The 24,522-nt window shown below is 39.1% G+C and overlaps 1 protein-coding gene across 1 annotated transcript in view; it reads left to right on the forward strand.

Moving 5' to 3' along the window:
• The first annotated feature begins 11,413 nt into the window (after window positions 1-11,413).
• The window catches only part of Dsg1c (desmoglein 1 gamma), a 37,692-nt gene continuing 24,583 nt past the window's right edge, over window positions 11,414-24,522 (forward strand). The window contains exon 1 of the mRNA NM_181680.2: window positions 11,414-11,561. Within this exon, the coding sequence (NP_859008.1) occupies window positions 11,514-11,561 (48 nt within the window). The 5' untranslated portion in view covers window positions 11,414-11,513. The remainder of the gene's footprint in view (window positions 11,562-24,522) is intronic.

The following is a 24,522-nucleotide window of genomic DNA, read 5'->3' on the forward strand; positions in this document are numbered from 1 at the left end:
CTTGCCTTCTCCTATAAAGTTCTATTAAAAAATTAACTACATTAACAAAGTGTAGTTGTGCACACCTTCAATCTCAGTGCTTGAGAAACAGAGGCAGGCTGATTTCTGTTATTTCAAGGCTGTCCTGGTCTACAGAGTGAGTTCCAGAACATCCAGAGATAAATCATGAGTGAGACCCTGTTTCAAAAAAATAAAAACAAAACAACAGCAACAACAAATCCCTAAATTTGCCACATGACATTTTAATTCAACTTGACCTCGATATATTTCCCTAACAGATTGTGTTAATGAGTCCACTGGCCTCACCTCCCTACTAAGATCCTAGCATAGTATAATCAATAAATAGTAGATCATGCAGCTGCTCCATGAAGTACCAATATACAGAACTTTCTCTGATGCCAGATAGCCTCCTCTGATGGATCTCAGGTTGTCACTGGCAATGTTTACTGTACTGAATCTTTCCCCATCTTTGTTCCTAAAGAAATGGTTCTTCTTCTCCATCTACCCCTCCTCCCCAACTGCCACCTTCTTTTCTAGATTCTTAGACAGTGAGGCTATGATTTAATGGGGCTGTTTGTTCAAGGACAAAGCACAACTCTGGATATCTCTAATAAGATGAAGACCATGAAAGTCTTATAGGTTGTGGAACCTATCATCAAGTTCAAGGACTTCCTCTGGCTCTAAAACCATTCATATCCACATCTGTGAGTTTCTTCTCTCTTCTCATTTCCTTTCATGCTTCAGTTCATTTCAACAGACTACAGAAAGCTGCACACAAATTCATCATAGTTTCTTACTCCTTCATCTAAGCCCTGATTTGCCTACTAAATATGATACTAATTCCACTTTGCAAATAAGAAAACTAAGACATATTTACTGAGTAAACGAAAGCCTCACACTAGAAGGCCCTGGGCTGGACCTCAGCTCTATGTGAGTCAAAACTTTGGCTTTTCCTCTATACCTGATAATCTCCTCAAATCAGCAGTGGCATCCAGACTGCTAAAAAATCCCATAAACCAACAGAAGCAGTTAACATACAGATGTTCCCTGGGTGACCAGTCTCTGGTCAATTACAGGATATTTCCAATACACCTACCAGGGCATTGTGGTAACATCTTACTAACAATCATTTTCCCACATCAAACATCTTCACATTTGAGAAGACATCTACTTCATTATGGAAAGTTGAGTTAAGTAGTTTCCTGCTTGTGTTCTCTCAAAAGATGGATTGAAAGATGTAAAATCTAGCAAAAATATTTATATTTTTCAGAAATAGTTTCTATATGCTTTTTATTCAAGTCAGTTATTAAATATCTCCAGTAAGAAGTACACGTTTGATGATAAGATTCTTGATAGAGTCTTCACTTCTTTCTCTATTAGTTTGAATTTGGTTATGCCAACCTCTCCTCAGACTGGTTTGAGTTAGAGCTCGTGGAACAAACACAGATCCAAGATTCCTGATGGACTCACATGTTACTGCAGCACATCTTCTCGGTGTCTCTGATCACACACAGGTTCTCACTGTTTAAGTTCCCTGCTCTATGACTCAGAATAGATGAGTTTGACAGCTTGGATGTGGGCTTCCAAAGGTTAGTCATAAGCATTTCAAAGCATGTCACTGATTATATCATGGAATTTTGATGATATTTGCAGTTGCTTGAGGGGAAAAAAAAACAAAGCAAACAAAAAAAAACCTTTCTCCCAAGCCAGAAACCTGTTTTAAAAATCTGATCTCTGTCTGGTTTCTTGTAAATACTGTCATAACTGCCAGACTCTATTCTCTGCTCACTGGCTACAACTACAACCAAATTCTTGAAATCAATACTAGAAAAGTTATATATAATATTAACACATGCATACACATTATATATATATATATATATATATATATATATATATATATATATATACCCATCTTGTTTGAGAGCAAGTGATGAGAAAGCAGTTGATTTAATAAATACTAATTATTTATTAAGAGTTTAGCTTCTCCATGAATCAATAAATGGTCAACAATGACTCCTTGCCATGAGTATTTACAAGTAAGGATGTATGGACAAAGGGGTATACTGTGGGACACACTGTGACACACTACAGCTTCCATGATGAGATGGTTTGGGGTTTTTTTGTTTTGTTTTATTGTTTTTGTTTTTATTTATTTTGGAGGTGAAGGCTGCAAAGGCAGAGGGTAGACAGAGGATAGATAATAATAATTATTGTATTATTCCTTCAAGAAACTGCAATGAGTTGAGTTTGTATGGAGGTTACTATGAGGCAGATACTAGATGAAAAATGAAGCTCAACTTAACTGATATATTTTCTACACCTACTGAGTTGACATGCAAGACAAGCTGAGAGAAGAAGGAAGTTTCTCTGCCAAAGTACCAGGTCAGTTCAGGGAGTATGCACACAGCTCCAGACCATAATTCATGCCTCCATAAACACTAGTTACCAGGACCTAAGTCTTTTGAGATCTGATGTTCAGGCATGTAACTTCTAAATGAACATTTGGGGGTTGCAATATGCTGTCATGAAGTCACATTTACTTCTGGGGTCTCTTTAACCTATTAAGAACACATACCCTTGTACCTTGTGCTTCTTAACCATCAGACCATCTACAATTTTACTTTCTTTACCTTGCAGAGCAGCACTCAGTCCAGCCGTGGGGTCACTCTAAAATTAGTATTCAAGATGGTTCTAAAATTCACCGAAATTTGTTTGCCGTTTCTAGGTACTTAATTTCACTTTCTTATATTTCTGAATAAAACTTGCCTTACTCTTGAAAACTCACTTTGATTTTATTTTATTAAGACACACACACAGGAAAATGTGTGTCTGTTCTCATGTTACCCTGATCTTCTGGACTCTTTAGAAACCTTTTGTGTTGAAGCTTTGACTATAATTTGAATTACACTAGACAGAACTGTACCATGTACAGTTTGAGTACTTCTTTGCCAAAGTTTTTCTGTCTTCTTTGCGACTCTTTTCTAAGCAAATGAAACAGAAGTCTCTCCACAGGTAAGTCTTCTGCCTTTCTCTCAGGCCCTCCTTAGACGGTTTCTTGCACTACTCAATCTCATCAGCGTGTTTCAACTGACAATCTATCTTCTAAAACCCCTCAGTCTCAGATGAGCACTCAGCATGACTGTCTGCTTACACCACACCAGAAGGACAACCAGGAAGCAGAAAATATTTCTATCATTCATTATAAAGAGTGTTTCCAATTATTGAAATGGCTTGAAAGGGTACAAACTTAAATATTTCCTTGTCCTATATGAAGATTTATGTGAATAATTCCAGAAAAGTTTGGGGCATATATAAATATGTATCTAAAACATATATTTTCTTTCCAAATTGTCTGTTTCTACACTATGACTTTGACATCTTCCTCTACCAACACCTAGATATGTCATGTCCCTAGTTTTGTTTCAATATGCATATGTACAACGGTTTACTTTGCCAACTCTTTGTGATTGGCCTAAGTTCTTGCACTTTTTTCATTTTTCTACCAGCAATACAGCAAATATCCTCTCATGTGATTTATAATCTGTTGAGTTGCTATACCTGTGGCTAAATTCAAAGGATAAAAATTGCCACATCAGGGGTTGGAGAAATGGCTCAGTGGTTAAGCATACATACTGCTTTTGCAGAGGGTTTGAGCCTGGTCCTCCCTACCTACATCAAGCAGTTTACAATGACTATCACTCTAGTTTCAGTGAATTTGACTGACACTGTGGTCTCTGCTCACATTGCCACACAGGGACTGGGGCATGCCAATAAACAATCATGAAATATATATCTTTAAAGCTTGTTGCAACAAGAATGTCTATGCTTTGTAATTTTTGTTAGAGTGTGTCAAGTTGCCAGCCAACATTAAACCAACACAACTCTCCCTTTCAGAAAGGCACTTTCCTGTTTTCCTATCCTGGTCCATTAAAGGTATTGTCCAATGTTGTGCTATCAAATGTTTAATGTTTGCTCATCTAATTGGTGAAACACTTTGTTTGTTTTCGGTGTTATTTTTATATTTCTGACTGAGGTCAAACATCTTTTCTTCTGCCTGTTAGTCATCACACATCCTATTGAATGGCAGCTCCAGTTACAACCACTTGCTGGGTTTGAATCATCAACTTTCTTACTGATTTGCCAGTACTCACTGAGCACTGGGGAAACTGGACCTTTGCATTTTACACATGTAAATGATCTTGTCCTGTGTTGCCAGCGCTCTTCTGTGCTGATGCTTACTTTCTAGATAGACTTTCAAACTTTTGTTGGCAAATGTCATTAACCTTTTACTTTATGGGTTCTGGGTTTGCACCGGTAGTCCTCACTTCAAAGTTCTTACATTTACACTCAGTTGTTTGCTTCTATAGTCAGCTTCTTTCTTATTTCTTAAAAAAAACTTTATTAATTCTTTTAAAATCTTTGTATAATGTGTTTTGAACATATCTACCTCTTAGGCCCCAATTCTTCCCAGATTCACCACCATTTCCCTAATCTTCCAACTTCATATCCTCTTTTTTTTTTTCTGTATGTTTGTCTTTCTGCCCGTCAAGTTTAAATTTGTGCTGGCCATATGGAGTGTGATCAACTGATCAGGGCCTACCCAAGAAAACAAAGTTGACTGTCGGTCTGCAGCAGCAGCTATCAACTGACAATAGCTCCTTAACTAGGGATCAGATTTCATGTCCACATCCACTCTCCATACTAGGACTTGATCTGACATGAGCTTCTACGGAATTATAGTGTGGTCTTTTATTATAGTAAAATCTTTATTAGAGATTTCTCTAGTATAAAGGGTAGGCCAGTTTCAATCCAAGAACCTAGTAACGTGTCTCAGCATTAACGAGTCATCCTTGTTTTAGACAGGCGATCATTTCTTAACACACACACACACACACACACACACACACACACACACAGGCTTGCTTACAATACTGAGTTTTTCCACACAAAACCAAGACTTCTTTTTATCCATGTTACCTTCATGTCCTTCTGAATATTGTCAAGTTTTATTACATGAGTGCATCACTTGTCATAGTTTCATTACAAAATACTTCAAATTTACAATTGATATACTGAGTGGCTTGTATTTCTTTTGTTATACTTTGTATCTAATAGCTGAATTACTTTTTATTCACTTGAATGATATTTCCTTCTTTTTATGATGTGAAAGTTATAATCTGGTGACTATACTACTTGGTTGCATTTCCGTTTCTCATTTTAAAATGAAGAGCAATGTCAAAGTCTTCTAAGTCTGTTTTCCTTATCTTTCTTAGCTGTCAATAAGCTCTGAGCAACACCTCAGTTTTCTTCAGCACTCTCAACTAAGGAGCCCTATGAGTACACAGATCTTGTGAATTCTTTTTCAGTCATTGTTCCAGGGGTGATTAGCACCATTATTCTTTTGATACTTCTGGCATCAAAGACACTTAAGCTATTATTATACAGCAAAAGTCTGTTATTAAAAGATACAAACCACAGCACTTGGAATTAAAGTAGCATGCTACCCTCAAGTTATATTCAATCTTTTAATAACATGAAAACAAGAAATATATGTGAAGAAGCAGACAGAAAGACTACTATGACAAAGTGCTGGTCACATTAGTATACTTTAAATTGATTACATTTAGGATCTGAAAGGAGAGCTTTCCCCGCCCCCAGGCCCTCATTTCCCAATGCTCTCCTCCAGAATCTCCTCTGGAATGGTCTATCTCAACCTAATCATGTTTCTGTCATCCTTTCCAGACTCAGGTTCATTGCCTTAACTATTATGATTGCGTCCAGGGTGGCTTCCTTGAGTCTCTTTTCTATTTCTCACAAAGCTCACAGGAGAAACTCATAACTCATACTGCTGACATGACACCTTAAAGTGACACTCTATACCGCAGACACCTTAAAGTGACACTCAATACCGCAGAATACCGCATGAGTCCTTCAGCAGGGGCTTCAAAACCCTCCAAAGACTGCCCCTGCTCTGCCCGCCCCAGCACTGCTAACTCTTACAATGTATGGCCTGAGAAATAACATTTTCTTCCTGCCTTTGTTCTCCGTTCTTTGTGAGTATGATCATCATAAAGTTTCCACATCTCTCTTGTAAGTTTCTTCAGCTAGCTTCCTCAACACTGAAACTATGCCCCTGACCCTTTTAAGATCTCGTCCACAGTATCACTGTCTTTGTGGTGAGAACATTTTGAAATTTGTTTTTACTGTTTGAGGATGTCACACCCGCATTCATGTTGTCACCAAATCCACATCCATTCCTTCCGTTTCCTTCTCTATTAATCCCACTGCTTAATCTTCTTAACTCTACAAGGCTTTTTATCATTTTGTTTTGTGTTTTACTCCACTGAGTCCACTGGTGCTGACTGTATGCGCATGAGCATAAGACCCTCTATGTGAGGATGGGTAGCCTCCCAGGGGCTATATCCCTGAAGAAAAACTAATTCTTCCCCTCCTAGGAAGCATCAATAACTAATAATTTCTTAGCTAGGGGAAGAGAAATGAGCCTTCTCTCATACCCATGCAGGGATTTTATCTGTCTTGATCATTTATAGATCTTACGCTTGCAGTCATAGAAACTGTGAGCTGATGTATGCAATAGCTCTAGCAGAATTGTTTCACTGATGACATTTCCTACCTCTGGATCTTATAATGTTTCCACACCTTTTTCCACTACAATTTTTCTGACTTGGTGAGGAAGTCTCTGCAGGTGTCAGGCAGAGAAGCAAATCACAAAGAGATGAGAATGGAAACTCTGGTCAGATTCACTTCATCAACCCGGATCAAGACTTCTAACGAGCCTGATGTATCAGGTTTATTCCCAACATATGTAAGCCCAGGCTGATTTGGGGGGATACTTTCCTGGTGCAATGCCATCTATAGTGAAAAAGGAACTGTAATTACATCTAAACTCAACTCAGAGTACATGTCATTTCTTTCAAGAAGATGGGTACTAGAAATAGACTACCTGCATTAGTTTAAGGACTAAGGGTCTGGTCTGGTTTGGGCCCTACAGATAACCTAGGAGCAATTTGGGATATTAACCACTTCTGGTCTTAGTTGTAGAAGGTGGGAGAGCCTCTAGCTCTAGGGGTCATTTAGATTACTAGGCATCTCCATTCATGGCTTGTAGGAGCCTCTTCTTATGAGGGTCATTTAGACCATTAGATATCTCCAGTCCTGTTTGTGGACACTTGGGAGCTCCAGTAAAGGTCACTAAGATTACTAGCCACCTCTACTCCTAGTTATAGGAGCTTCATATGGTTAGCTCAAAAAATAATGCAGATCACCAGCTTTCTGGTGGAAGAAAAGGTTTTTCATCTTTCCCATTGGAAAGGAAATCCTGTTCTCTTAGCATTCCTGGTTTCTCTGGAGATCTGTGGGCAGAGTCCTTCATGCTGTGCTCCCAACAACCTGTGAAGAGAGATGTGATAGGGATGTCCGATTTAGAGATGAGCACTCTACTGTCTCTTATTCTCAACACATGACCAGAGTCTCTGTGCTAATCACCATTTATGGCAAAAGGAAGCTACTATGATGAGGGCTGAGAGATGCACTAACTTGTGGTGGCAGTTTATTACTGTAGCCAATAGCAGAATAATAATAGCATTAGGTTTTATGACTTATGGACTTTGCTGCCCACAGATTTTTGGCTCTGTTAATGTTACCCACATGAGTTCCATCATATGTAACAGGTTTTAAATCCAGTAATAAAGTGATTTGTTACTGTCTTTGTTACTGTTCTATTGTGAAGAGACATCATAACCAGCGCAACTCTTATAAAAGAAAATATTTAACTGGGGACTTGTTTACTGTTTCAGAGGATTAATCATTAGCAACATGGCAAGAAGCATGGAAACCTGGAAGCAAGTATGGGGCTGAGAGCTTATATCCTGGTCCATAGGCAGGCAGGTAGTCAGAGAAAGAGAGAAACACAAAGACAGAGAAACAAGGAGACTGAGACTGGCCCTGGCATGGGCTTTTGAAACCTCAAATGGACCTCAGTAATGCAGTTCCTCCAAGGATATACCTACTCCAACAGAGCCACACCTGCTAATCCTTCCCAAAGAGCTCCACTAACTAATTGGGAACCAAGAATTAAAAAGCATTAAGCCTATGGGAGCCATTCTCATTCAAACTATCACACTATGGTAACTATGGTAACGTTTGAGCCAGTATTGAACCAGAGTATATTTTGCCAAGCCAGTTGTTGTACCTCTCACTACCCAAGCTGTTTGGTAGGACTCTTGATGACTTTTCTCTCCTGCTGATATGCATAGAACATCCAGCACTATGAAATCTAGGTATGAGGGAACGAAGCTTCCACATTAATACTTGCTTTGATTTCTCCTTGTCAAGTATGTGGTATCTTGGCAACATGATCTTACAATCAAGCTCTGGAGAGCACCCAGGAGCAATGGCAAGAGCCTGCAAAGTTTGGGGTGTCTATGAGTGTCTCAAACAATGAGCTTTTTGTTAATAGCCCAGGGTGTCTGTGGCTGGTATTATCTCTGCACTATATGTATATGTTTTAGAAATTTTCCCAAACAGCAGATATTCATATGGATTTTTTCCAAGTTTTTAAGTTTAATTTTTCCTTGCTTTAACCTGCCCTCACACCCCTCATCCCATTTACCCCTTCCTGTTCTCTTATTCCCTTTTCTTCTTCATACGACCTTTGTTCTGTCCCCACTCCCATGAAATTTAATCCCCTGGGCCTCACTGATTTCCTGATGTCTTTACGTACTCCAATGTAACCCCACATATCTAAAAATTCAAAGCTAGCATCCATGCTTGAGAGAGAACATGAGGTTTTAGTCTTTCGAGATCTGGATTACTTCACTCCGACTAGTTATTTGTAGCTCCATTTATTTACTTGCAAATTTTATAATTTCATATTTCTTTGCAGTTGAGTAATATGCCATTGCAGTAAACATAAATAAGCAAGTATTTATGAAGTAAGATACAGAGTCCTTTGGAAATATGCACAGGAAAGATATACGTGGGTTATATGGCCAGTCTATTTCCATATTTTTGAGAAACCCTTATTCTGATTTCAACATGGGCTGCACCAGTTCACACTCAAATCAAAAGTAAATAAATGGAAGCTTTTATAAATATATACATATATACAGATGTACGCAGGTGTGTGTGTGTGTGTGTGTGTGCGTGTGTCTATACAACCCATCAGTCTGTAATAGTCCTAAGAAATGTTGGTGGAACTGAATTTTAAAGATACAACAAAGGCAATGATTTCTGAAAATCCAGGAAACAGTAGCTGGACTGTTCTCAAAGCTGTTAGTGAGAACTACTGTGAGCAAACCTCAGTCACTGCTGTCTACAAAGGTGACATATGCTGTTATCTCTTAAGCTTTTTTGACCACCTGATCTCTATGAAAACTCAGTGTAGCCTGTGCAGAATGAAATTAGAAATGAATAATAAACTATTATGGATTGCTGGGTTGTAAGGATATACACACACACAAGTACACCCATATATATGTATATATTCATAAAAGCTTCCATTTAACCCACTTATATCTTTCCTGTGCATATAAATTCTACATAAGGATTTGTGAGGCTGGTGGCATTCCAATTATAAACAAAAATAGGCCAATAGCCAGATTTAATCTTTGTTTATCACTTTAAACTCCTACTCCATTCTACTACTCTGATGTTTGTTTGTTTTCTCTCCAATGTTGTTTCTTTTTTTTTATTTTTAAAAATTATTAGGTAGTTTCTTTATTTACATTTCAAATGTTATTCTCTTTCCTGTTTTCCTGTCCAAAAATCCCCTATCCCCTTCTCCTTTCCCCTGCTCCCCAACCCACCCACTCCCACTTCCTGGTCCTGCATTCCCCTATGATGGAGCATAGAACCTTCACAGGACCAAGGACCTCTCCTCCCATTGATGACTGACTAGGCCATCCTCTGCTACATATGCAGCTAGAGCCATGAGTCCCACCATGTGTTTTCTTTGATTAGTGACTTAGTCCCAGGGAGCTCTGGGGGTACTGATTAGTTCATATTGTTGAACTAATTAGTTCATATTCTGCCTATGGGGCTGCAACTCCCTTCAGCTCCTTGGGCACTTTATCTAGCTCCTTCATTAGGAACCCTGTGTTCTGTCCAATGGATGGCTGTGAGCTTCCACTTTGTATTTGTCAGGCTTGGCAAAGCCTTTCGAAAGACAGCTTTATCAGGCTCCTGTCAGCAAGCTCTTGTTGGCATCCGCAATAGTGTCTGGGTTTGGTGATTGTTTATGGGATGGACACCCATGTGGGGCCGTCTCTGGATGGTCGTTCCTTCAGTCTCTGCTCTGAACTTTGTCTCTATAATTCTTTCTAAGAAGGAACGAAGTATCCACACTTTGGTCTTCCTTCTTCTTGAGTCTCATGTGCTTTGCAAATTGTATCTTGGGTAGTCTGAGCTTCTAGGCTATTATCCACTTATTAGTGAGTTCATATCATGTGTGTTCTTCTGTGATTGGAGTACCTCACTTAGGATGATATCTACCAGACCTATCCATTTGTCTAGAGATTTCATGAATTCATTGTTTTTAATAGCTGTGTAGTACTCCATTGTATATATGTATTTTAAAGGACATGCCATTAAAGAGGAGAAAATTGAAGAGGGAGAAGAAAGTACCCATAGAGAGAAGATAGATGGACTTCGGTCAGGAATAACACAGACAAGCAAATGATCACAAAGGTTATGTCTTGTTTGCTCGAAATGCTTTTTAAAACCTGTCACTCATCATTAGTAACTTTTCATCTTAGCAACTTTGGAACTAGCTGCATCTTTCCTAACATCTATTAAAATGAAAAGTTTATAATTTTCTACTGTGACCTGAGGGTTTGGCTCCGAACATAAGATACATGAGTCTATGAATGACACCGACACTCCAAATATACTTCTCTTATTAATCTGGTGAGGAGCTGAGACCTTCCGAACAGCTGAGAAGCCTTTCAGCACAAGCAGGAGCCTCTATGCTTTAGCCATTTTGACTGTCTGTTACCAAAAGTCTTCAGTAGAGGAGAGGCAAGTGCCTCCCCCACAGAGAGCATCTTTTCATCGGGCAGAGTGTCTCTTAGCTTTAACTGGAAGCAATGATGAACTTGTCAAGCATTTCACTGATATCAGCTCAAGTTTTTAGGGTGGGGATCCAGACTGGTTATACGTACCTTCCTCCTCCCAGTGGAAAGCAGAAACACCACCAAGCCTACATGTAAGAACATCTAAATGACCCGGGGATTAGTGGGGCACGCCTTTAATTCCAGCACTTGGGAGGCAGAGCCAGGCAGATTTCTGAGTTCAATGCCAGCTTGGTCTACAGACACTTCCAGGACAGCCAGGGCTACACAGATAAACCCTATCTCGAAAAACCAAAACAAAAAACAAAAAACCTACAAGGACATCTTCTGGAAAATTAATTGAATCAAACACCTGCAAGCTAGCAGAGAAGAGCAAAGAAACTGCCTTGATCGTGGACGTAACAGAAGCCAGCTGCAGCGATGGACTGGCACTCCTTCAGGATAGCTGCCCTGCTGCTCACTTCCCTGGTAAGTGGATTCTGCTGGAAGCATCCTTTACTCCCCAGCCTCAGCATAGCGAAGCTGAGACTTTTCAGAGAATGTGATCTCCAGGGACTTCTATGCTAAACCATTAAAAGTTTATGCTAATGACAAGGTGGTTTTTATGAACTGTGATTCTAAGTGGTGCTTCTCTCTTTAATTGAAGACTACAGATCATATTACTGTGCCAGTGTCCACTCACAAGACCATGTCTGACATCCTAGTCAATGACTGGTCACTATGGAAAAATATTGATTTTAAGGAAGGCCTAAAGTTGCTGTGTTTGCTTGTTCAAATTCTCATTGGCAGGGCTGGATCTTTTCAACTAGATATTCCTGGTGTGTCTAGATTGTCAATTGAAACATTTCCCCTTCTCTGAGTATTTTGACTGACATGCTGACAGTGTGTTTTAAAGCCAAGAAAGGATTTGTAGACGTGAGGATTACAAATGTCTGTGATGAACCTCACAGTCCGAGCAATCTCTTCTCCCCCCACAACCAGATGTTGTCAGAATCCATTTTACTAACACCAAACCCCTTTGCTGTTTAGAGCTTGAAGGAAAATTCCATTGATAGTTTCAAAAACTGCTAATACAAGAATTTTATATAAATAATATAGCAGGTGATGGGATGAGCGTAATTATAGGGTAAATAATTGCTGCTGTCCTTGTCCTCAATAAGGATGTGGCACAGAAGTTGTACACCTGCTAGTCAAACCATGCAGTGCAATGATTTATTGTTGCCCCCTTACAAGCCACCCATTTTCTCTTACAGTTCATAAATGTGCCACACCAGGATATTAATCTCATGTTCAGCAAAAAGTTTTAAAGTCATAGTCTCTCTCCAAGTAGGGTGAACGTCATCTCAAAGGACAATGGCCAGTTAAATCCCTCCCCAGTTTTTGGCAGGATGTAGCCCTTCTTTGTTTTTCCTGCTTGACTTTAGAACTGGAATGTTGGATTCCTATCACAACAAGGTAGGGTTTTGATGGACTGTATGTTAGCTAGTTTGAATTCGGTTCGTTCATTACAAGGGGCCATGGGGCTGGGACGATGCTCAATGAAGGCACACTTTCCTGGCATGTACCAGACCCTGGGTTCAGTTCTCAGAAGTGAATGATGAAAGGCAAGGGTGGTGAGAAGTAACATTTAGTAACAAGTGACTCTTGGTTTATACAATTATTTCTCATTAACTGCATTTTACAAAATTCCTCCAGACAGCTATTTCTTGGTTCATGGTTTGTCAATAAAATATATCACCTTATCAAAGCCCTCAGGGAACTGTCTGCCTAAGGAAGAGGTGTTTGGAAATTTATACTTTATTCCCTAGGCTTGAAAGGAAAGAGAGAGAACACTCAAGAGAGAGACAGACAGACAGACAGACAGACAGACAGGGGGGTTGAAGAAGGGGAAGTCTGTGCCCATATTTACTGTGGAATCTGAGACGTGTTTCTCAGATGTCTTATCTTTATTTCTGTTTTTACTTGTGTGTGTGTATGGGTGAGTCTGTGAGTGTATGCCACAGGTGTGTGGGTGCCCTGGAGCAGGAGTTACAGGTCCTGACGAATCAAGGATTATGGATGCTGGGAACTGAATTCAGTCTCTGCAAGAGCAATGCATGTTCTTCACCACCAAGCCTTCTCCCCAGCCCATCTTTAGAAACATTTGTGTAACAACTTAAAATAATGTGTTTCCAGATTAATTCAACTTTTTAGTAAAATGTTTCACTTTTGAAGGCCTTGAGGATCCTATTTTCACTGCTGATTTTAGCAGATAATTTTGCAATCCCAGCCTTCCAACCCTAGACTCACTGAGTGCATTTGTCTTTAGAAAACTGGAAGAGGGGAAAATAATTTGAAGTCTATATTCTTCACTGTTAAAAGTCAATAAATAAAAATCCATGTTAGGAATATATTTGGAAAATGCCAGTATATTTTATATGTGAAAGCTGGCAATATTTTTATATAAAGCTTTATAGAGAGCTGGACAACTATGTTGGTGGGATATTTCATGACCTGCTCAGCACATGTGGAAGTGCATGCTTTAAGCTTTCCCTAAATAAGTAAGTTAGGTCAGAGAGACTACAGTGGAAAAATTGTTCCTAAGGGACCAAGGTTGCTGCATAAACTTTCTACTGATTCAGACATCTGCCTGAATAGATGGTAGCTCATATCTGTTACAGCACTAGAAACTGAAGGCATGAACTGACTCTTGCTTCTCCTCCTCTCATCTCTCATCTGCCTATCAGCTATCTTCTATCATCTTTCCATCATCTTTTTAACTCTCTAATTTTCCATCTATGTTTCTATCATAATGTATGGAAGCAATATTATGATTTTTCCTGCCAGAGAACAGTGCTACCTGTACAACAAAAAAGAACACCTCTGCTGATGGTTGTGACAATTATGAAGGGAATGCCACAGCCTCTATGAGAAAGAAAACAGTAAGATCTGAGAACTCTAGTGATTGATGAAAAATTCACTTGCAATGTTTCCAGGTCAGATTAATCTGCTAAACATGAGGACAACTCTGAAGACAACTTTTTCTATACAGGAAACTTCGGCAGGTTAAGCTAAAAGAACATGCAATGTGGGAGACTCCTTCTTTTATTTTTTAACAAAAATAATGCTAGTCATAGTTTTGGGTTTTGTTTGATTTGAGATTTTTGATTCAGGGACTTCCTCTGCAGCTCAGCCTAGCCTGCACTCAGTAGGTAGCTCATGCCGGTCTTAAACATGTCCTCCTGTCTCAGCCTCCTCTACACATCAGTTATAAGCATGCACCACTAGATTAGGCTCTAGTCTACACTTTTTATGAGATTTTTATGAGATTACTATTTCATTCAATTAAAAACAAAATTTCTAAATGCCCAATAAATTAACCCCACAATGTGAACATGATTGAACTTTTTTAGAATACAAGCAGGAGTTAAAAGGGTACTTGCTTATTACATAGTTTATTAAATTATTTGATCCAGATATTGAAAGTTTTCATATTTATGTTAAGTGAGACCAAAAGTAAGAAAAGTACTAAAGAGCTGCTATAGACCAAACAGAAAACAATCCAGCAGGGATGCTTGTCTGCACATAAATTACAGAGGGTTACGTTTCAGGAGTTGGTGTTTCTAGTCCCCTCTGGTTAGTTAAACACAAATTGTAGTTACACAGGATCATCTCCACAAATGTGGTGTTTGCAAAAGCTTTCTTAATTTACTGACAATTTAGGAGTAGTATCTTCCTTCCACTTTACATGAATGGAGAAGACAAACCCTTCACCAGGCAAGTAGGCCTGTCCCAATGTGAAAAAAAGCATTTAAATGGCAAGAAAAGCTAAAGTATAAATGTGGTAGACATGAATCAAGATGAACCTGACCCCCTTTCCCACATCACTTGCTTTCTTGCCATATCCACTCCAGTAAAGTCTGTGTGGCAAGTCCAAAAGCTTGGCCACAGTCCTGAGGCAAAAAGTTTCATGGAAACTGGTCTCTGGGATCCTTGGCATCCTGTAACATGGTTGTTCCAGACAAGTCCTGTGATAGTCAGTGAAGGATTTAAAGTGCTTTCCTTCAGTATTGTTTTATTATAGGTGTCACCAAGGAATGATTTGACAAATAGCTAAGTTAGATTAAACACTGCTCCCTGGCCTTCACCAGTATCCTAGGCAGACCTTGAGCTGACCTGAGTTTGAAATTTCATAAGAATGTTACTCATTCAGATGAAATGCCTCCAGTATTGATAGTAAGAAATTAAGTATTGCAGTTTGCTGGATAAGAACTAGAAATCTCAGGGCTAGTTCAACAAAGTATACTTAGAATCCTCACTAGAGTCAGGTATGGTAGGTTACATTACACATTAGAAGAAAGTTGGTGAGTTCTTCTGACAAATGGAAATTCCCTACAGATACTTAATAGAGCAGTCAAGTTACTCCCATATGCAGGATTTACAATGGTCTAGGAAGAAGGAGGGTTGTGGTTTAAGGAGGAACTAGAGTTGCATTATTCATGAAAAGGTTAGCAAGAGAAGAACCCCCTAATGCAAGCTTTCACAAGGCTCTGAGGAATAGCATTAATTGAAACTAGGGTGTGAAAACCTCACCTGGCTCCTAGAATGGCCAACTTTAGAAAGGGCCGCCTTTTATCTCAGTTGTAACCACTGCGTGGTTCCTGTCAGTCTTTATGTATGCATTTCTCTGTTTTGTGTCAGATAACATCAATGTACCTTGCCTGATGTGTCACCTAACTCTTTGTTTTCTTCTGTAATATAAGTCTGAAACTCACTTTGACAAATTACATTCAGATACAGCACTACCTCTGGTATTTGTATCTGTTTGTCATTTTTCTCTGACTCCTTGCCCACCTGAGTATCGGGACCCTGATTCTTCCATGATTTGAGGAACCAACTGAGGACAGTCCTCAGCACTTTCTGATACCTCTCTATTCTGAATTCAACAAGGACTCTGTTGCTGAAAGTCCTGGCACATTAACAGACATTGCCTAGTGTACATGGAGGAAGCTTGGTCTACTGGGCATTGTGGGTAAATTTCTTCTGCTCCTTCAGCTGAACTAACACCCTCCAGGGTGCTGGGTCATGCCACTTGTACAAGTTATGCTTGGTATGCAAACTCTTGTAATGGTCTTAGGGCCAACTTTCCTCATGCCAGTGGCTGGTGATCCATGCTCTTAATTGATCTGTGAGTATGAGTACAGTCTTTTATACTTCTCTAATTAGAATCATATTCCTACAAATTAACAGCTGATTGATGCTTTAGAAACACTTTAACTCTAAGCTATTTGAAGGCAAGCCCCATGTCGGATTAACCATTGTAACTCACAGCTCTCTCATCCAATATAAGACTGCTGCACAGTGTCTCTTGGCTCAGAACAGTAACACCAAAAGGGAAATTCAGGATAGCTCAAGTTTCTTTTCCTACACATACTCCAAAAATATATGCTACCAAGGAAGCCAGTGTGGAAATAGTCATGTTGCCTTATCCCAACATTTTGTGATAGAGTGTTGCACCACCTGAAATTTCAACCAAAGCTTAGCAGAATGTTCAGGGTCTCAAGCTTCCTAAGGCTGTAAGTTTTTAATACAGTTCCTTTATGTTGTGATGATCCACAAGCATAAGATCATTTCATGTTACTTCATATCTATAATTTTCTACTGTTACAAATCATAATCTTATATGCAGGGTATCTGATATGTGACCCCTGTGAAAGGGTTGTTTGACCCCTAAAAGTGTCATGACCTTTGACTGCTAAGGTTGAGAAGCAGTGCTTTAAAGCCATTATGATGTCTTAGACCCTTGTAGTACATGTTTTTCCAAGAAATGAACAAAGTGCTAATAATTGGAGAAATGAAGACAATAAAGTATGGCCAACCCTAACATTATAGCCTTTGTAAGATGAATCTAAAAGAAATATAAAACAAGGGTGTTTTGTTTTGCTGTTTCTTTGGTTTGGGGTGGTGTTATTTGTTTTATAAAGAAACATTCTCTTAGGTGCTTCTCAGCCTTTGGGTATTCCTCAGTTGTGAATTCTTTGTTTGGCACTGTACCCCATTTTTTAAATGGGGTTAGTTGTTTCACTGGAGTCTAACTTCTTGAGTTCTTTGTATGTATTGGATATTAGCCCTCTATCAGATTTAGGATGGGTAAAGATCTTTTCCCAACCTGTTGGTTGCCATTTTGCCTTATTGAGGGTGTCCTTTACCTTAAAGAATCTTTGCAAAATTGAGGTTCCATTTGTCGATTCTTGATCTTACAGCACAAGCCACTGGTGTTCTGTTCAGAAAATTTCCCCCTGTGCCCATATTTTCGAGGCTTTTCCCCACTTTCTCCTCTATAAGTTTCAGTGTCTCTGGTTTTATATGGAGGTCCTTGATCCAGTTGGACTTGAGATTTGTACAAGGAGATAAAAATAGATCAATTTGAGGGGCACAAGTTCCTTCTGGTTGGGGCCAGTACTGGGTCACCTTAGGCAAAGAATCAGCCAACACCCCACAGTCCCCAGAGGACTCTCCACGTGATCTTAGGATCAGTGCAACACAACATCTGTTCCAAACCAATTGTGATGGTCCAGTGACAGCAGGAAAAAGGACACCAGAGGCCTGCCAGGGCAGAAGCTCGGGTTCCTTCTGATTGGTACTTGTTTACCTTGGTTTTGAACAGACCAGACATTTCCATGATCCTCAAAGAAGACACCACTTCCAGGCACTGTAACATCCCCGGGATCTTAGGATAATAGGATCCAGGATAACAGGAGCTTTATCACACCAGGATTTCAGGGTCTCAGAGAAACCTTGACTGCCAAGAACTCTGACACACCCAGAACCTCAAATTCACAGGATCCCACAAATCAAAGGATCACAGAGAAAGATGGACTCTGAGGAGTCCTGAATCAGCTGGGATTATAGGAAGGACAGGATTGAGGGCAGCAAGCACTTGGGATAATAAGATGGCAGGAGGCAAGCTTAAGAACAGAAGCAACAGAAACCAAGGTTACTTGGCATCATCAGAACCAAACTCGACCACAATAGCAAATCCTGGATACACCATGACACCAGAAAAGCAAGACATGGATCTAAAGTGATTTCTCATAATGATGATGGAGGACTTTAAGAATGAAATACAGGAAACACAGGTAAACAGCTAGAAACCTGTAAAGAGGAAGCAAAATAAAAAAAAAAAATCCCTTAGAGACTTACAGAAAAACACTACCAACAGGTGAAGGAATTGAACAAAACCATCCAGGATCTAAAAATAGAAGTAGAAACAATAAAAAAAAATCACAAAGGGACTTAGTTCTGGAGTTAGAAAACCAAGGAAATAAATAAGGAACCATAGATGTGAGCATCAGCAACAGAATACAAGAAATGGAAAAATCTCAGGTGCAGAAGACTCCATAGAAAACATGGACACAACAATCAAAACAATGCAAAAATGCAAAACAATCCTAACTCAAAACATCCAGAAAATCCAGGACACAATAAGAAGACCAAATCTAAGATTAAAAGGCATAGATGAGAATGAAGATTTTCAACTTAAAGGGCCAGTAAATATCTTCAAGAAATTATAGAAGAAAACTTCCTCAACCTAAAGAAAGAGATGACCATGAACATACAAGAAGCCTACAGAACTCCAAATAGACTGGATCAGAAAAGAAATTCTTCCTGACACATAATAATCAGAACAACAAATGCACTAAATAAAGATAGAATATTAAAAACAGTAAGGGAAAAAGGTCAAGTAACATATAAAGGCAGGCCTATTAGAATTACACCAGACTTCTCACCAGAGACTACGAAAGCCAGACGATCCTGACAGATGTTATACAGACCCTAAGAGAACACAAATGCCAGCCCAGGCTACTATACCCAGCTAAACTCTCAATTACCACAGATGGAGAAATCAAAGTATTCCATGACAAAACCATATATACACAATATCTTTCCACGAATCCAGCCATTCAAAGGAAATAACAGGAAAAGACCAATACAATGACAGAAATTATGCCCTAGAAGAAGCAAGAAAGTAATCCTTCAACAAACCTAAAAGAAAACAGCCACAAGAACAGAATCCCAACTCAAACAACAAAAATAACAGGAAGGAACAATTATTTTTCCCTAATATCTCTTAATATCAATGGACTCAATTCCCCAATAAAAAGACATAGACTAACAGACTGGGTACACAAAAAGGACCCAACATTTTGCTGCTTACAGGAAACCCATCTCAGGGAAAAAGAGACACTACCTCAGAGTGAAAGGCTGGAAAACAATTTTCCAAGCAAATGGTCTGAAGAAACAAGCTGGAGTAGCCATTCTAATATCAAATAAAATCAACTTCAAACCCAAAGTTATCAAAAAAGACAAGGAGGGGCACTTCATACTCATCAAAGGTAAAATCTTCCAAGATGAACTCTCAATCTTGAATATCGATGCTCCAAATGCAAGGGCAGCCACATTCATTAAAGGAACTTTAGTAAAGCTAAAAGCACACATTGCGCCTCACACAATAATAATGGGAGACTTCAGCATTCTACTCTCATCTGTGGACAAATCTTGGAAATAGAAACACAGTGAAACAAACAGAAGTTATGAAACAAATGGATTTAACAGATATCTACAGTACATTTTATCCTAAAACAAAAATGATATAACTTGTTCTCAGCACATCATGGTACCTTCTCCAAAACTGACAATATAATTGGTCACCAAACAGGCCTCAACAGATACAAAAATATTAAAATTGTCCCATGCATCCTATCAGATCACCAGGGACTAAGGCTGATCTTCAATAACAACATAAGTAATACAAAGCCAACATTCACTTGGAAGCTGAATAACACTCTCCTCAATGATACCTTGGTCAGGAAGAAATAAACAAACAAATTAAAGACTTTTTACAGTTTAATACAAATGAAGCCACAGTATACCCTAACTTATAGGATACAATGAAAGTAGTCCTAAGAGGAAAAACCATAGCTCTGAGTGCCTCCAAAAAGAAACTAGAGAGAGCATATACTAGCAGCTTGACAGCAAATCTGAAAGCACTAGAACAAAAATAAGCAAATTCACCCAGAAGGAGTAGAAGGCAGGAAATAATCAAACACATAGCTGAAATCAATCAAGTGGAAGTGAAAAGAACTAAACAAAGAAACAACCAAACCAGGAGCTGGTTCTTTGAGAAAATCAACAAGAAGATAAGCCCTTAGCCAGACTCACTAGAGGGCACAGGGATAGCATCCTAATTAACAAAATCAGAAATGAAAAGGGAGACATAACAACAGGACCTGAGGAAATCCAAAACACCATCAGATCCTACTACAAAAAGCTATACTCAACAAAACTGGAAAACCAGGATGAAATGGACAAATTTCTAGACAGATACCTGTTACCAAAATTAAGTCAGTATAAGGTTAATGACCTAAGCAGTTCAATATCCCCTAAAGAAAAAGAAGCACTCATTAATAGTCTCCAAAAAAAAAAAAAAAAAAAAAAAAAAAAAAGCCCAGGACCAGATGGGATTAGTGCAGAGTTCTATCAGAGCTTCAAAGAAGACCTAATTCCAATTCTCCTCAAACTATTCCACAAAATAGAGACAGAAGGTTTTCTACCCAATCCATTCTATGAAGCCACAATTACTCTGATACCTAAATCACATAAAGTTCCAACAAAGACAGAGACCTTCAGACAAATTTCTCTTATGAATATCAATGCAAAAATACTCAATAAAATTCTCGCTAACCGAATCCAGGAATACATCAAAACAATCATCCATCATGATCAAGTAGGCTTCATTCCAGGGATGCAGGGATGGTTTAATATACAGAAATCCATCAACATATCCACTACATAAGCAAACTCAATGACAAAAACTACATGATCATCTCATTAGATGCTGAGAAAGCATTTGACAAAATCTAACACCCATTCATGGTAAACGTCTTGGAAAGATCAGGAATTCAAGGCCCATACCTAAACATAATGAAAGCAATATACAGCAACCAGTAGCCAACATCAAACTAAATGCAGAGAACCTTGAAGCAATCCCACTAAAATCAGGGACTAAACAAGGCTGCCCACTTTCTCCCTACCTATTCAATATAGTACTAAAAGTCATAGCCAGAGCAATTAAACAACAAAGGGAGGTCAAGGGGATACAAATTGGAAAGGAATAAGTCAAATTATCACTATTTTCAGATAATATGATAGTATATATAAGTGATCCTAAAAATTGCAACAGAGAACTCCTAAACCTGATAAACAGCTTCAGTGAAGTAACTGGATATAAAATTAATGCAAACAAATCAGTGGCCTTTCTCTACACAGAGGATAAACAAGCTGAGAAAGAAATTAGGGAAACAAAACCCTTCACGATAGTCATAAATAATATAAAATACCTTTGTGTAACTCTAACTAACCAAGTGAAAGATCTGTATGATAAGAACTTATAGTCTCTGAAGAAAGAAATCAAAGATCTCAGATGGAAAGATCTCCCATGCTCATGGATTGACAGGAATAATATAGTAAAAATGGCTATCCTGCCAAAAACAATCTACAGATTCAATGAAATCCCCATCAAAATTCCAACTCAATTCTTCACTGAGTTTTCTTCACTGAGTTTTCTTCACTGAGTTTTCTTCACTGAGTTATAAAGGGCAATTTGCAAATTCATCTGGAATAACAAAAAAACCTAGGATAGCAAAAACTCTTCTCAACACTAAAAGAACTTCTGGTGGAATCACCATCCCTGACCTCAAGCTGTACTACAGAGAAATTTTGGTAAAAGTGCATGGTACTGGTACAGGGACAGATAGGCCGACCAGTGGAATAGAATTGAAGACCCAGAAATGAACCCACACACCTATGGTTACTTGATCTTTGACAAGGGAGCTAAAACCATCCAGTGGAGAAAAGACAGCATTTTCAACAAATGGTACTGGCTTAACTTGGGGTTATCATGTAGAAGAATGCGAATTGATCCATTCTTATCTCCTTGTACTAAGGTCAAGTCTAAGTGGATCAAGGAACTCCACATAAAACCAGAGACACTGAAACTTATAGAGGAGAATTTGGGGAAAAGCCTTGAAAATATGGGCACAGGGGGAAATTTTCTGAACAGAACACTAATTGCTTGTGCTGAAAGATCGAGAATTTTCAAATGGGACATCATAAAATTGCAAAGCTTCTGTAAGGCAAAAGACACTGTCAATAAGACAAAAATGCCATCAACAGATTGGGAAAGGATCTTTACCTATCCTAAATCAGATAGGGGATTAATATCCAATATATATACAGAACTCAAGAAGATGGACTCCAGAAAATCCAACCGTATTAAAAAATGGGGTACACATTAAAAAATGGGGCTCAGAACTGAACAGAGAATTCTCACCCAAGGAATACCGAATGGCAGAGAAACACCAGAAAAAATGTTCAACATCTTAATCATCAGGGAAATGCAAATCAAAACAACTCTGAGATTCCACCTCACACCAGTCAGAAGGGCTAAGATGAAAAATTCAGGTGACAGCAGATGCTGGCGAGGATGTGGAGAAAGAGGAACGCTCCTCCATTGTTGGTAGGATTGCAAGCTTGTACAACCACTCTGGAAATCAGTCTGGCGGTTCCTCAGAAAATTGGACATAGTACTACAGGAGGATCCCACAATACCTCCCCTGGGCATATATCTAGAAGATTCCCCAACTGGTAAGAAGGACACATGCTCCACTATGTTCATAGCAGCCTTGTTTATAATAGCCAGAAGCTGGAAAGAACCCAGATGCCCCTCAACAGAGGAATGGATACAGAAAATGTGGTACATTTACACAATGGAGTACTACTCAGCTATTAAAAAGAATGAATTTATGAAATTCCTAGGCAAACGGATGGACCTGGAGGGCATCATCCTGAGTGAGGTAATCCAATCACAAAGGAACTCTCACAATATGTACTCACTGATAAGTGGATGTTAGCCCAGAAACTTAGGATACCCAAGATATAAGATACAATTTGCTAAACACATTAAACTCAAGAGAACGAAGACCAAAGTGTGGACACTTTGCCCCTTCTTAGAATAGGAAACAAAACACCCATGGAAAGGGTTACAGAGACAAAATTTGGAAGTGTGATGAAAGGATGGACCATCTAGTGATTGCCATATCCAGAGATCCATCCCATGATCAGCTTCCAAACGCTGACACCATTGCATACACTAGCAAGATTTTGCTGAAAGGACCCAGATATAGCTGTCTCTTGTGAGACTATGCTGGGGCCTAGCAAACACAGAAGTGGATGCTCACAGTCAGCTATTGAATGGATCACAGGGCCCCCAATGGAGGAGCTAGAGAAAGTACCCAAGGAGCTAAAGGGAACTGCAACCCTATAGGTGGAACAACAATATGAACTAACCAGTATCCTGGAGCTCTTGTCTCTAGCTGCATATGTATCAAAAGATGGCCTAATAGGCCATCACTTGAAAGAGAGGACCATTGGACTTGCAAACTTTATATGCCCCAGTACAAGGGAATGCCAGGGCCAAAAGGGGGAGTGGATGGGTAGGGGAGTAGGGGTGGGGTGGATATGGGGGACTTTTTGTATAGCATTGGAAATGTAAATGAGCTAAATACCTAATTAAAAAATGGGAAAAAATAAAAACCAGAAACAAAAACAAAAAAAAAATGGGTACAGAGCTAAATAAAGAATTCTCAGCTGAGAAGCACCTGAAAATTGTTCCACATCCTTAATCATCAGGGAAATGCAAATCAAAACAACCCTGAGATTCCATCTCACACCAGTCAGAATGGCTAAGATAAAAAATTCATGTGACAGCAGATGCTGGTGAGGATGTGGAGAAAGAGGAACACTTCTCCATTGTTGGTGGGATTGCAAGCTTGTACAACCACTCTGGAAATCAGTCTGGCGGTTCCTCAAAAAATTGGACGTAGTACTACTGGAGGATCCAACAATTCCTCTCCTGGGCATATACCCAGAAGATGTTCCAACTCATAATAAGGACACATGCTCTACTATGTTCATAGCAGCCTTATTTATAATAGCCAGAAGCTGGAAAGAACCCAGATGTCCCTCAACAGAGGAATGGATACAGAAAATGTGGTACATTTACACAATGCAGTACTACTCAGCAATTAAAAAGCATGAATTTATGAAATTCTTAGGCAAATGGATGCATCTGGAGGATGTCATCCTCAGTGAAGTAACCCAGTCACAAAAGAACACACATGATATGTACTCACTGATATGCAGTTATTAGCTCGGGAACTTAGAATATCCTAGATACAATTTGCAAAACACATGAAACACAAGAAGGAAGACCAAAGTGTGGATGCTTTGCTCCTTCTTAGAATGGGAAACAAAATACCCATGGAAGGAGTTACAGAGATAAAGTTCAGGCCTAAGACAGAAGGAAAGGCCATCTAGAGACTTCCCCACC

Source organism: Mus musculus, chromosome 18 (assembly GCF_000001635.26).
Source record: "Mus musculus strain C57BL/6J chromosome 18, GRCm38.p6 C57BL/6J".
Taxonomy (NCBI): domain Eukaryota; kingdom Metazoa; phylum Chordata; class Mammalia; order Rodentia; family Muridae; genus Mus; species Mus musculus.